General features: G+C 44.5%; 1 protein-coding gene across 4 annotated transcripts in view; it reads right to left on the minus strand.

Moving 5' to 3' along the window:
* UBR1 (ubiquitin protein ligase E3 component n-recognin 1) overlaps nucleotides 1–15528 on the minus strand; it is a 183595-nt gene that overhangs the window by 6996 nt on the left and 161071 nt on the right. For all 4 annotated transcript variants that reach the window (XM_053271283.1, XM_053271299.1, XM_053271291.1 and 1 more), the window contains 2 exons: nucleotides 12643–12699; nucleotides 5821–5898 (listed from right to left, as the gene is read on the minus strand). In XM_053271283.1, coding sequence (XP_053127258.1) covers nucleotides 5821–5898; nucleotides 12643–12699 — 135 coding nt within the window. The remainder of the gene's footprint in view (nucleotides 1–5820; nucleotides 5899–12642; nucleotides 12700–15528) is intronic.

Genomic DNA, 15528 nt, shown 5'->3' on the forward strand with positions numbered 1-15528 from the left:
AAACACAGGAGGGCCTTCATGCTAGCGTGTTGCAATGTTCTTCCCTCAGCCATGCTTGAAGAATGATATAGGAAGATCCCACTCTCAGAATGCCAATGCCCTTGAGACTCTGGGCAAGTAGAAACAACAGAGCATGTCCTCCTTCAGTGCTCATATTACAGGGACATTCATTCTACCATTATTTCATACATATTCTGATCATATGGACCGATTGTACACCTCTTTACTGCTTTCTGATAACAACCTCGCCACCACTTACAGTGTTGCCAGGTTCTGCGTGGCAGCAATTAAAATCTGGAAGATCATTACCTCTGGCTCATGCCCAGCACCCAACTTTATGGACTAACTCCAGCATACCCTTTGCCTGCTGCATCACAGCACTTCATGGCAGCCCTGCGCTCCTATAGTTTTATAGTCCCACAGCTTCTTGGCTTTTTACCTTGCCTTAAATGGATAAAACTCTTACTATGCCTATAATTGTCCTTGTATGATTTTATATGCCTCCATGCCTTTCATATAACATTTTAATGCACTTTTGCTTTTATGCCTTTATGCATTTTATAAACCTTTTATAAATATTTGTACCCACTTTTTACCATTATTAAATACTGATAACTGCAATCTTCAGATCTTGGCCATTAAGGGTCATTTAGAGTGCAGCCTTGCTTTTGTCTTAGATAGCCATAGTTTTATTTTAGATTTTACCTCTATTTTTTATTTTCATAGTCTTTAGCAGCAGTGACATAGGAAGGTGCTGAAAGGCATCATCTCATGCTGCGTGGGAGGAGGCAATGGTAAACACCTCCTGTATTCTCCCAAGAGAAAACCACAGGGCTCTGTGGGCGCCAGGAGTTGAAATCAACTTGATGGCACACTTGACCTTTATGACCATAATAAAGATTGGTCTGATTTAACTTTTCTAAACACCAGCTGACTTTTCAAAATACTAGCCAACTTTTATTAAGGTGGCAATATTAGGGAAAAACAGGTTGCTTACCTGTAACAGGTGATCTGGTAGTGGTTCTGGACATTCATAACTATGGGTTCTGTGCCTGTGCAGATCAGCTTCGGTTAGACTCTGTTAGCTCCTCGAGACGCCTACAATCACCCTCTGCACGTGACTACAGTACCTTCTAGTGGCAGTTGGGCATCTTCTTACTCAGTTTCTTGATGGCCCACTACTGATCGTTGATGTCTTTTGATCGTTGACGCCAGTTATCCTGATATACATTAGCATGTGTTCAGCTTGTGTTGCAGCGGGGATGGACGGGTGGGTTTTATGAATGTCCAGAACCACTACTAGATCACCTGTTACAGGTAAGCAATCTGGGTAGTGGTCCTGGACATCCATAACTATGGGTGAATTATGAGCCACCTTTTTGGAGGCGGGTGCTACAAGCTACTGCAGCACTCTCTTTAGAACCGCCCTTCCAAATTCCGCTGCTGCTGCATTGCGGAGATCCACCGCATAGTGCTTCTCCAAGGTTTGGTGTGACGCCCTGGTTGCAGCAGCACAAATATCCTCAAATCTAATGCCAGCAAGATGTGCTGCTGAGGCTGCATAAACCCTAGTTGAATGCACATGCAGCATGGAAGGTGGAACCATCTTTTGCAGATCGTATGCCATTTTAATGAGTTCCACTAGCCAGTAGGAGAGCTTTTGTCTGCTCAGTGACAGACCTTTATGGTTTCCCTTTTCACAAATAAACAGGTGTTTTGTCCGGCAGACGAAGTGCGTCGCCCTGAGATACAATAGGAGTGCTCTGCTGACATCCAAGGAATGCATTGATCGTTCCAGAGGAGTGGAAGGATCCCTAAAAAAGGTTGGTAACACAATATTAGTATTTAAGTGGAAGTTCGTCACTATCTTAGGCCTAAACTCAGGATCTAGGCACATAATAACCCGGTCAGGATAAAACTTGGTATAGGGTTCATCAATACGGAGAGCCTGGAGCTCACTGACCCGTCTCACAGTGGTAATGGCCACCAAGAAAAGAGTTTTTAAAGTTGTTAGCTTTAAAGTCGCTTTCGCCATTGGCTCAAATGGTGATTCCGTAAGTGATGCGAGCACAAGTGACAAGCTCCACTTCTCCACCGGTGGCCTCACCGGTGGATACAAGTTATTGATTCCTTTAAGGAAAATTTTGCATTTATGATGGGAGAACAAAGTCTTTCTGTCCCATCCATCATGTCGGGCTGAGAAAGCAGCCATATGAACTCTTAAGGAGATGTTTGCAAGACCTTTGCTCTTTAATGAAGTAAGATATAGAATTATGGGTGATATCAAGGAGATGTTGTTCCTTGAGTTGTTGATGTTTATCTTCCTGTAGTGACTGATGTAGATATTGTCGCCCAGTGCAGGTGGGCTGTGAAGCAGATCAAAGCTGCTGTTTGGGCTGTTGTGCAGCCTTATTACGTCCGGGTTGATTCGACTTGTTTCTACTATAGAATGGTTTCTTATTGTAATGCTGATATTGGCGTCTGTAGTCTTTGCGTTCAGTCTGTCGGTAGTACTGCTGTTTGCGCTGGTACTGATGGTACGGTTGGTACTTGGGGGTATTTTTTTGTATTAAGAATGAACGAGCAGTCAGCCTTGATTTCTTCCATTATTCTATCGTCTCGTCCGACTTGTCAGAAAACGAACCCTTCCCATCAAATGGGAGAGTTTCAATGCATTCCTTCATCTCCTGTTGAAGAGCCGTTGCTCTCAGCCAGGCATGTCTTTTTAGGACGATGGAAGAGGTCATAGTTCTCGACTCCGACTCTGCGAGATGCTTGGTATTTGCCAACTGTTGTCTTGTGGCCATAGTTGTTCTCTCAAGTTGTTCTCTCAATTTGTAGTTGTTCTCTCAAATTGCTTTACAAATTCCGCAGGGTCCAGTGAGTTACATTGGTCATAAAGATTCTCCCAAGGAGAGTGGGTGTATTTTGCTTGGCAAGCAATATAATTTGCTATTTTAATCGAAAGGCAGGCTGTAGAACAAGTACGGCGACCCAGGACATCCAACTTCCTCCCCTCTTTATCAGCAGGGGTAGTGTGTCTCCGTCCCCCCTTGGAGGTTGTTGCACAATCCACCACTAAAGAATTTGGTAAAGGATGGCGGATGAAGTACTCGTTTTCCTCCTCCTGGACACGGTAGAGAGCCTCTAGCTGTTTTGACGTTGGAGTTGGAGTTTGGAGTACCTCCCATTCTGACTTGCCTGCCCTTGATATATGTGGCAACATGGGAATGAAGACGGGGTGCAGTCAGGCAGCCGTCTTCATCATACTATAGACTGGATACTCTGTTTTAGTTGTAGGCCCAAGACCTGTGCCATCTCAGCAACCTGCTGGTGATAGCCCCTCATCTCCTCGTTGGGCAAAGTTGAAGGGATCGCAGCCACATTAGGACCTGGGTCCGGCAGATTCGGTCCTCTGGTTCCCGTGGATCCGGCTCCGTTGAATCCAAAATGTAGCTGTCATCATCCGAAACAGCAATAGGTGAGTGTCGCACAGGTGAGTTTCTCACAGCAGTGGTAGTTACCCTCACCGGTTGGTATAGCCTGGCTTGTTTGTGTCGTCATCTGACATGCTGTTGTCACTTCAGGGGTCTTAGGGAAGTCTGCCTGAAGCGACACTGTACGTTGTCTTGGAAGGTTTGTTATAGTTTGGACAGCAGTATCAGTTTGTTGTATGGTTGGTGGTGATGTTTGTGCAGTAGATTCCGACATAATCAAATCCTTCTCTCTTCAATTTCGCTCCCTTAACCATTGCGAAAACAGGGAGTATTCTGCCTGAGTAAATGTGAAGGTATCGTCCCATGCCCTATGGGGGTAGAGCTCCCCAGCGGGCGTAGCTGTAGTAGAGATAGATGGGGGTATCAGGAACAGCACTATCAGCGTCATGAAAACCCCTAAACATGCCAGTAGATGGTGTACTTTTCTCCGAATCAAGCAGACGAGACAGCCTGCATGTCATGACATCTCGGTCCTTAGTGGGGTCCCTGATAGTGGGGCACTTTAGCAGATCTCAATATCATACTCCATCTTGCCCTCAGCGTCGGGTTCAGTGTCCATAATGACCGCTACTGTGTGCTGATCAAGGAGATCTTTATGCTGTTGAGTTGAGGTCGAAGTCTGTTTTAGTGTTGATGTCGAGGCTCTTGGAGACGAGACATTCCCCATATCCAGTCCTGGCTTTGGGGTCGACAGGTGTCTCAACATCAAGCACACTCTTTCAGAACCTGAGACCGGAACAGCTCGATGTCGATCCAGAGTCGACACCCTCGATGTCAATCGCCTTTGCGAGTGCGGCGTCGATGGTGACTGACATGGAGTCGAGGCCGGGGACAAAGAGAGCACTCGATGCCGAGACGTGTTCAAAGTTTGCAGGCTCAATGGCAAATGGGTCCAAGTCAAACTCTGATTCCGATCCTCGCTATGTGAGCCATGATGTTCCTTCTGTTTGCTCTTTTTTGGAGGATGTTCCGGTATGGGAGCCGAAGTCATCTTTCTAGGGCTAGAGCAAGGGCCCGCTGGCTTCTTAAAGGCTGTTAAGGACTTCGAAGTCGATGCTGTTGGAATTGAGGATTTCGACGTCAAAGCCAGTTTTGGGCCTGCTGGGACTTTAGACTGCGTTTGCAATGCAGGTCCTGGCGCCAAGGACGGAGTAGTCTTTTTCGGCATTAGAGCCTTCTCCATTAGAAAGACCTTCAAGCGTGCCTCTCGGTTTTTTAGAGTCTGTTTATTAAATGTTATACAGACGGAGCATTTAGAAGTATCATGGGACTCATCCAAACAAAACAAGCAGAGGTCGTGGCCGTCTGTGGAGGGGAGTTTCCCATGGCACTCGGAGCACCTTTTAAAAGTGGTCTTCTCCTTACCCGCCTTCTGTTTTGCACTCATCTGTATACAATCCGCTTTACTTTTAAGGGTGGTCTTCGTTCCGAGGTCGATTTAATTAAACAAGCTTTAATCCAGTCAAACAAACTTTAAGGAAAAACGAAAGTAGAATTGTCATACGTTCCGCATCAGTTTGAAAGATCAATCAAGTCCAAATTCAAAATCCAAAAGAGTAATCCAGTCAGTTCCGTAGTCAAAAAACGTAGTATATAATTTTTTTCTGAGTAAATAATGAATTCCGAGAAGCAACTGTTTCCGAGGACTGATCCTAATGGTGGTCAGCAAGAAACTGAGTAAGAAGATGCCCAATCGCCACTAGAGGGTACTGTAGTAACATGCAGAGGGCGGTTATAGGTGTCTTGAGGAGCTAACAGATTCTAACTGAAGCTGATCTGCGCAGGCGCAGAACCCATAGTTATGGATGTCCAGGACCACTACCCAGATCCTACTCTTTACTCAACTTTGAATGAGGGACAACTACAATTGAACAGATGTACAGCTTAATTTATTCTCCATAAGGTCCTAGCCATTTGCTAGTGGGTCATGAAATGTTATGTCTTGATTGTATCTTGCAATTAAAAAGCTAGGGAGTCAAAACACCCAGAAGAGTAACTACCTTGCCCTGCTCAGATAATCCTCTGTGGTTCACAACCAGCACTGTAGTTCTCTGCACTGACCCATATAATTCTCTCTGTTTTTAAAATCTAAAGACTATTTTGAACATTGATACTTAAAACTATAAGGGGAGGGGGATCTTATCAGGTCGATACCACATTTTTGCTACTCCATTTTCAAAATCAAAGGTCACTGTTCTACCTTAAGGACCATTTGCAAAGTAGTCCTTTAGAACTGTTATGCCATATGACCAATTTATTATGTTAAATTCAGTGTTATAAAGAACAAAATATGAAAAGGTGTTTCATAAAGGTTAGTTCTCACCTAAATTGAGAGCCTTGATTCAAGAGGCAGCTGTAGTCTTCTGGAAGCTCTATCAACTTATTTCTTTTCCTTGGATACCTAATTAATTCATACAAGAAGAATTATATATATATAAGATTGTGATCCCTTTTGGGGCACAGAACCATATTTCATGTCTCTGCTATGTCAACTGGTTTGTGAACTTTTGGCTGAAACATAGTATATGAACACATTAAATAAACCTGAACACAAAGTTCTGTTAAAGTTTTGAACCTTCCACAACCACCACAACTTTTCTTTATTTAGACAATGCAAATATAAGACAACTATGATTTCTATAGTAGAAAGGCTTTGCGTAAACTATTAAGTCACCAGTTGAGAAATTAGATGTGTTAGCCATTTGGTTAGGCTAATGTTAATTCTAAATAAAGACCCAATCCAGAAAATCATATGACTAACTTCATATGCAGTGTAAGGGCCAAAACAGATGAGACACAGGAGGCTCCATGGTCAGTTGTTGTTGTTGTTATTAATTTGATTTCTATATTGCCTTCCCAAAAATGGCTCAGGGTGGTTTACACAGAGAAATAATAAATAAATAAGATGGATCCCTGTCCTCACAGGGCTCACAATCTAAAAAGAAACATAAGATAGACACCAGCAACAGTCACTGGAGGTACTGTGCTGGGGGTGGATAGGGCCAGTTACTCTCCCCCTGCTAAATCAAGAGAATCGCCATGTTAAAAGGTGCCTCTTTGCCAAGTTAGCAGGGGGATATTCTGTCATTTTTATTTTTAGCTGTCAAGAGCTGTGAAGGGCTTTGAAATTAATCAGATTAGCAGTGGAGCAGGGGAGGAAGATGAGGTTTAATGGATCTCCTGCATCAAGTCTGTTTTATTTATCATTTTAATATACGTGTGTGTGTAGATATATATCTAGGCGGTGTACACATTTTAAAATATAAAAGAGTAAACAATTAGAACAATTTCATATAATAAAGTTTATCTGGATCCATTTCCAGTTGGTTTTGGGGTGGGCTATGGTCAGACTGTTGGATGATCTCCAATGTAAGCCAAGTACATAGCTTGGGAGTGCTCCTGGATCCCAAACGCTCTCTGGTTTTCTCAGATTGAGGCAGTGGCCAGGAGTGCTTTCTATCAGCGTTATCAGATGCGTTGGCTATGCCCATTTCTGGAGATAAATTTATTTATTTATTATTTACTTATTAATCAAATTTGTACACCGCCCCAAACTTTCATCTCTGGGCAGTTAACAACAGCATAAAACAAGTTAAAAACATATACAAAAAATTTAAAACAATTTAACAATTAATAAACCAGAGATTAAAACCTAAAAAATTTAGAAAGCTGAGAAAACTTGGGTGAAAAGATGGGTTTTCAGGTGTTTTTTTTAAAACTGCCAGAGATGGGGAGGATCGCATCTCAGCAGGGAGTGCATTCCACAATCTCGGGGCAGTGACCGAGAAGGACCATCTCTGTGCAGCCACCAAACGAGCTGGTGGTAACTGGAGATGGAGCTCCTCAGATGACCTCAATGGGCAGTGGGGCTCATACTGAAGAAGATGCTCTCTTAGATACCCAGGGCCTAAGCCGTTCAGGGCTAACTAGCACTTTGTATTTTGTCCAGAAACCTATTGGCAGCCAGTGTAGCTCCATCAGTAAAGGAGCAACGTGGTCCCTCCGAGATGACCCAGAGACCAACCTGGCTGCCAAATTCTGAACCAACTGAAGTTTCTGGACTGTGTACAAAGGCAGCCCCACGTAGAACACATTACAGAAGTCAAGTCTGGAGGTTACCAACAGATGTACCACTGTTTTGAGATCACTGATCTCAAGAAACGGGCGCAGCTGGTGTATAAGCTGAAGCTGATAGAAAGCACCTCTGGCCACCGCCTCAACCTGAGAAACCAGGGAGAGGCGTAAACCTGGAAGTACTTTCAGACTGCGAACCTGTTCCTTTTGGGGAAGTGTGACCCCATCTAGAACAGATAGATCAAAATCGCCTCTAGAGTTCTGACCCCGCACAATAAGTACCTCTGTCTTATCTGGATTCAGCTTCAGTTAATTTTCCCTCATCCAGCCCATTACTGCTTCCAGGCAGGATTTAGAGAGGATATGCCAGCTCCTGAAGAAGCTGACATAACACCCAGCACCAAATCCCCTAATGATCTCTTCCAGAGGTTTTATGTAGATGTTAAAAAGTACTGGAGATAGTATGGAGTCTTGAGGGACACCACACTTAAGCTCAGATTTCGAAGAGCAACAATTTCCAATAGACACCATCTGGAATCTATCCGAGAGGTAGGAATGGAACCACTGTAAAACAGTGCCTCCCACCCTCAACACCCTCAGACATTCCAGAAGGATACTATGGTCGATAGTATTGAAAGCTGCCGAGAGATCCAAAAGGACCAACAGAGTCACACTTCCTCTGACAATTCCCAATTGGAGATCATCCATCAGGCCAACCAAGGCAGTCTCCACCTCATAGCCCGCCCGAAAACCAGTTTGAAATGGGTCTAGATAATCAGTTTCCTCCAAGACCACCTGGAACTGAGAGGCCACCACACTCTCAATTACCTTGCCCAGCCATGGGAGGTTGGAAACAGACCTGTAATTGCTCAACTCTGAGGGATCTAATGCAGGCTTCTTTAGAAGAGGTCTAATGATTGCCTCCTTAAGACAAGGAGGCATCCTGCCCTCCCTCAGAGAAGCATTTATGATTCCCACCAGGCTGTCTACAACAGCTTCCCTGCTAGGTTGAACAAGCCATGTTGGACAAGGGTCAAGTTGGAACCTCACCGCTCCAAGCAGCTTGTCCACATCCCCAGGAGTCACAAACTGAAACTGATCCAGTCAAATCACATAAGAGGAGTTGTTGGGCACCTCCAGTTCAGACATCGAATTAATTGTGGGGCCTCCATCTAGTTCGGTCCAAATCTTAGAGATTTTATCAGCGAAAAACTCTTTAAACACATTGCAGCGGGTAACTGATGACTCCAAATTCTGGTTCAAGGGAGGGGGAGCAGATACTAGTCCCCTCACAACCCTGAACAACTCTGCTGGACATGAACTCGCAGAGGCAATATGGGCAGAAAAGAACTTAAAACAATTTAATAATTTAAAAATAAACCAGAGATTAAAACTTAAAAAATTTAAAAAGCTGAGAAAGCTTGGGCGAAAAGATGGGTTTTCAGGTGCCCCCTCCCCCCAAACTGCCAGTTTTAAATGACCTTAAAACAGCACATATGCTAGTAACCTTCAGGCTTGACCACTATAATGCACTTTACACAGGGTGCAGTGGGGATTATCAAGCCAGGAGTTGAAACTGCCTCGACGGCACACTTTACCTTTACATGGGGTTGCCTTTGTACATAGTCCAGAAACTACAACTGGTACAGAATGCAGCAGCCAGGTTAGTCTCCAAGGTTACCCTAACAGCTCATATTACACCCAGTTTAAAACGACACTGGCCATGAAATATTAAGTGATGGTTATTAGCTATAAAGCCCTGAATGGCTTGGATCTAAAGTATTTAAGAGACCTCCTTCTTCATGAACCCTGCCACCTATTAAGATCATCTGAGGAAGTCTGGTTGCAGCTGCCACTGGCTCAGATGGTGGCAACTCAAAATGGGGCTTTTCTAGGGTTGCCTGAGACTTTGGAACGCACTTCCTAATGAAGTTAGAGCCTCCCCTTCTCTGGATGTTTTTAAGAAGGACCTGAAAACATACCTATTTAGTCAGGCTTTTGGTCTATGTTTTTAAAGTCTTAAGTTTTTTTAAAAATGTTTTTCTGTATTTTGAACTGTTTTAGTTTTGTTAATGTTTTAACTGTGTTTTTAGATTGTAAACTGCCCAGGGCCTTGCATATGGGATGGTATAAAAATGTGTTAAATAAGTAAATAGAACAATTTCATGGGATAAAAATAATCAGTTTGAAATTTCAGTTAAAAGTCTGAGAAAACAGGTGTGTTTTGAGGGTCTTCCTTCAATTGTTAAAAGCAATCAAAGATGGAGATACTCTTATTTTGACAGGGAGCATATTCCAAAGCCTCGAGGCAGCCACAGAGAAGGCTTGGTCCCAAGTCGCCACCCAACGAGCTGGTGCCAACTGTAACTGGACCTCCCTATATGATCTTAATAGGCAGCAGGTTCATGACAGAGAAGGTGCTCTCAAGTACTCTGGACACAAGTCGCTGAGGGCTTTATGGGTACTTTGTATTTCGCTCAGAAGCATATTGGCAGCCAGTACAGTTTTTACAATCATTGTTGTATGGTCCCTTAAAGTTGTCCCAGAGACCAGTTTGGCTGCTGCACACTGAACCAATTATAGTTTCTGGACTATGTACAAAGGCAGCCTCACGTAGAGTGTATTACAATAGCTGAGCCTGCAGGTTTCTAAAATATGCACCACTGTTTTAAGATCATTTACTTCCACAAATGGGTGTAGCTGATGTATCAGCTGAAGCTGAAAAAAGTGCTCCTGACCACTGCCTCAACCTGAGAAACCAGAGTTTGGGATCCAGGAGTGCGCCAAAGCTACACCTGATCTTTCAGAAGGAGTGTAACTGCATCCAGAACAGGCAGAACCATCTCTCTAAACACATCTAAACCATCTCTCAAGTCCTGACACTCCAAAGTCAGTACCTCCATCTTATTTTGATTCAACTTCAGTTTGTTATCCCTCATCCAGCCCATTACCACCTCGAAGCAGGCATTTAGGGAAATTATGCCATTTCCTGATGAGGCCGAGATGGAGAAATAGTTTTTGGTGTCATTAGCATATAGCTAACACTCTGCACCAAGGGTGGTCTTGTGGTAGCAAGCATGAATTGTTCCCTTTGTTAAGCAGGGTCTATCCTGGTTTGCACTTGAATGGGAGATTACATGCGAAAGCATTGTAGTTCAAGTTCAAGTTCTTTAATGTTACAGCCACAAGCCAAAACGGAAGAGAAAGTTTACAATTATATAACAATAGATTGAGTGTATATAATTAAAACAGGTTGAAATTAGAAATAGTTAAAAATTTTTAACAAAATTGAAAACTTAGTGATAATAAAAATTTAAAACAGTAAAATGTCCTTATTAACCATCCGGTGGCGTATATTTATGGCAGCAGCACAGAATTTAGCCACATTAGATGTAATTAAACACTCTGAGTCCGAAAGCAACAAGGAACAATAAAATTGCTCCTGTCGACCGGGAAATTTACAAAGCAAAGGAGTAATGAAAGATTCACGGATATCCTTGTAAAACAGACAGAATAATAAAACATGTTCAGTAGTTTCCACCTGATCCAACCCACAAGGGCAAAGTCTGTCAGCAAATGGCACCCCTCTATAGCGCCCTTCTAGAACTGCCGAGGGTAAACAATGGCAACGAGCCAAGGTGAAAGCATTCCTATACGAAAGCATTGTAAGATTTTCTCCTTAGGGGTTGGGGCTGCTCTGGATCACTGCTAATGTCGCTATGCCACTGGACAATGGTTTTTCCCAGCTTTACCCAGGCATTGGGGCTGCTCTTAGCTGGATGGGGCCACTTTGGGAAGAGCATCTACATGTTTGCATGCAGAAGGTTCCAAGTTTTCTCCCTGGCATCTCCAGATAGGGTTGAGAGAGATTCCTGCCTGTAACCTTGGAGAAGCCGCTGCCAGTCTGTGTAAGCAATTCTGAGTTAGAGGGATCAATGGCCTGACTTGGTAGAAGGCAACTTCCTATGCCCCTATGTCTCCTGAAGATCTCTCCCAGCGGTCTCATGTAGAGGTTAAAAAGCATTGGAGACAGTGTTGAGCCTTCTGGAACCTCTATACTTTAGTTCTCATTTTGCAAAGCAGCAGTCTCCAAGCAATACCATCTGGAATCTACCAAAGAGATAGGAATGAACCACTATAAAACAGTGCCACCCAATCCCCTCCCTCAGGAGACCTAGAAGGATACCATGGTCAATGGTATCGAAAGCTACCAAGAGATCTAAAAGGATCAGCAGAGTCACACTCCCTTTGTCAGTAGCCAGTTAGTGATCACCCATCTGGCTGACCAAGGTAGTCTCAACCCCATAGCCCATTCGAAAGCTGGTCTGAAATACATCTTAGTCTGAAGACATTGCTCATGGGATGCTCAAAACAGCACCACTGTTTCTGGTACACCAAACTTCTTTGAAATTCAAGGAATATGGAAAAACAGCTTGCTAATATAGCATACTACCCCAGATATTCCAAGAAAAAAGGTCAACAATCTAGCTGGATGGGCACATGTTTCTAGGTATATCTAAAGGGTGTATCTAAAGCACATTTCTGAACTGCAGACAACAGCTATACAAATGAATCTTTGTCATGTCTCTACTAGTAAGGGGTTAGTTCTTCATAATATATTATTGGCTAGGTATTGCTTATCTGGAATGACATAAGGTGGGCTCTAAGTAGAGGAAACTGAAGCACACAGGAGGTTGTCCACCAAAATTAATTTAAAGTCTCTGAATTCTGACTGTTGATAAATTACCATCCCCACAAGGTATAAACAAGTGAAATAAACCACTGAATGGATGGTAAAAAATGAGTAATGGAGGGAAGGATTAACACTTAACATTACTAAAGGAATGTTGCGACCTAATTTAAAACATGGATGCACACTAGTTAAAAACTATTCTTTATGAACATTTCTACCCTGACTTTTGGTACAAGGATCCCCAATGCAGCTTTCATCAACACATTTTTGTACACTTCAAAATAGCAAGTTAAGATTTGTAGAAAACAAAAGATTTGTTTGAATATTTAAGAAGTCAAGACAACTGCTGTTGCAGAACCTAAAGCAAATGAAACTAACCTTACTGTAACACTTTTCCACTTCAGAACATTCAGCACAGCAGGATCTGCACACCACCTGTGTGAGAAATTATCTATAAAGCCCAGAATACAAGGACTTCCCAAGTTACAAACACCCAACTTATAAAGTTCCATAACATATTATATTTATTAAGTCCCCAACTTACAAACACCAACCTGCACATAAAAATATGTCATCCCTCTTGCAAACTATATGTTATGAGTTACAAACATCTGACTTAAAATGAGCTTTTGGAACACAACCTATTTGTAAGCTGGGGGCTTCCTGTATGCAGTGCTGCCTACTGTTAGTTAGAGGGTGTGTGTGTGTCTGTGTGTGTGGATTAAATGCGTGTTTTGCTTGTAGCTAGCATTTGAACATACTTGGTGGTGGTGGGGAGTACCAGGGTGGATCTATAAAAATGACAAGAACACTCTTAGGTAAGCAGAAAAATATATTTTTTAATACGTGCACTACCTTAATGCTATCAAGGACTATTGGCAGTAGAGAGCAGTTTGCAGGCAAAAAACTTTAGATGGCTTGGATCCTCAGACATTAGCTCTCCAAGGCCAACTCTTGCCCAGCCTTCATCCTGACACAAGCTTCCACAATGACTTGGGGTCCCAAATGAGAGTGGAGCTTCCTCAGAGCCGTAATGACATCGGCCGGATTCAGATGTAATGGCTAAACATGGTTGTACATGGCCAAGGCTGTAACTCTGTTATGCCCAAACATGTGAAACCGCAGTTACGGGCCGAATGTGACCTCCGGATTGCCTAGTTAAAATCCAATTTGAACGTTATTTCTAAGGTTCGCCGCCATGACCTGAGGTTTTGCTGCCAAAACGTTACATTCAGTGCTGATGCAGCTATAACCACGGTTTCACACTGATTTTCAAACTGCAATCATAGAGATGGTGGTGCAGACCTGCCCAAGGATGTGGCTGCTCCATGCTTTCGGCACTTCTGACTGGCAGCCTCTTGGGAAAACCAGCCCCTCCCCTCCTATCAGCTATCCAACTATGGAGTTGCCACATCCCATCCTGGACATGTCAGTCTGTCAAGCTACACAGTCATGCAAGGGCATCCCCGATGCCCACACTGCCCCTTGCTCCCCCCACCTGGCAAAGTCTAAACACAGGATGGGCACTATGGGCTTTGCTCCCTGAGAGGAGTGCAACAATCACATATGTTCATAAGCACAAACACTCCAGGTGGCAACATAAATAGGGCACCCCATCATAGCACAGGGAGGGGAACATTTTGTATGTGTGTGTGGGCGGGGGTGTGTGCGCGCTCATAGTCAGGTTTAAAAAGCAGCCCCAAGCAGGGAACCTGGAGCAGCAAAGTTCTAGACTTTTCACATATAGGTTGGGCCCCTTACCTGGGTGGGGATAGCTGTCCCTCATGATCTTGCTCATGAGAACAACTGTCTGTGAGGACCAAGTGTAAATGCATGAAAGGGTGCAAAAGAAATGGCCAATATTATGCTGGAGACATAGCCCATGATCCTACGGACTGCTCTCTCACGAGAGGCAGACTACAGAGAGAAATGAAGGATGGTCTATGCAGGTATGCTGTGGGGACGGGTACCTTGGTGTCTCTGAGCAGAGATTGAGCAGAGACTCTCTGAGACTCTCTCTCTGTCCCGGTCTCTGCTACTGCCACCAAGCTACTGTCAGATTCTGTGCCCTGCCAGCCCGCACACCCATGTGTGAATGTGCACCCCTGCCTGTGGCCCGGAAGCCCAGCTCGAAACCGGGGCTCTCCTCTCCCAGGAATCCCTGCGCTGAGGGATTTGCATATGGCTTTGAGCCAGTCCGGACCCGGGAAATCTGAATGCATTTAAAGGTCCATGCCTGACCACTGTGTCCTCACCATCCATTCAAGTGGGTATGCCCTGGCAAAGGGCCCCCTCGTTGCAGCGATAGTTAGCATGAACAGGGCATCTCCTCTCCAGATGGAGAGCACTTAGTGTTCATGGGGTGGGGGTAAGCTCCTGTATGGGTTGGACGAGCTGCCACTGGCAGGGATTCTGGAGCAGCCAAGTTCTATCTTTTCAACAGAAGGTCTGGAGAAGGAGCCCAGTCCCTCCCCCCCTTGGGCAAAGTAGGCAGTCCTGCAGCTTACTTATGAGCAGGGCTGGGCAGCTAAATCAGCAATACTCTACCATTTCAAAACAGGGGGAAAAAAGAGAGAGTGCCAGGCCATGAGGACACCCCCACACAACTCATGAGAAGAACCATCCAAGGGAAGAGGGAACAACAGCCATCCACAATCACCAATATTACGTGATAGCAAAGCATCCCCTTCTTCCACAGACAGCTCTCTCATGAGAGTGTCAAGCCATTGGGGCTCTAAATAGAGCAAGATTGCTTTGCAGATGGGCAGCCGTCGGGAGGGGTATCTGAGACAGCTTTCCACATCATGGGGACTGCAACCAAGCTGCTACAAAAATGTGCCACCTGCCAGCCCATGTGGAGATGTGCACGCCTGTCTGCACCCCTGGGGCGATGCTACTGTCCCAGAACAGCTGGAAACTGGGGGTCCCCTCTCCTGCTGATCCCTGCACTGGGAGATCTGCATATGGTGGCATGCTGGGTCAGACCTGGGAATGTAGAATGGGTTTAAGGGTCCAAGCCACAGCCTGGTGTCCGCACCATCCATGCAAATGGTTTGGGTGAAGGTGCTATTGGCAGGGTTTGAAAGGCAGCCGCCCAGAAGGGATTTCTGAGCAGCCAAGTTCTATTTTTTTACAGAAGGTTGGGGAAGGGGGACCCAGCCGCTTCCCCCTTTGTGGGGGGGGGACTCACAATCAAGGCCATCCACCAGGGTCAGTCTTGGGTAAGCTGAGATCCTTTTTCAAGGATACAGCCAGCTGTATCCT

The sequence above is a fragment of the Hemicordylus capensis genome, chromosome 1 (genome assembly GCF_027244095.1).
Source record: "Hemicordylus capensis ecotype Gifberg chromosome 1, rHemCap1.1.pri, whole genome shotgun sequence".
In the NCBI taxonomy this organism is placed as follows: Eukaryota; Metazoa; Chordata; class Lepidosauria; order Squamata; family Cordylidae; genus Hemicordylus; species Hemicordylus capensis.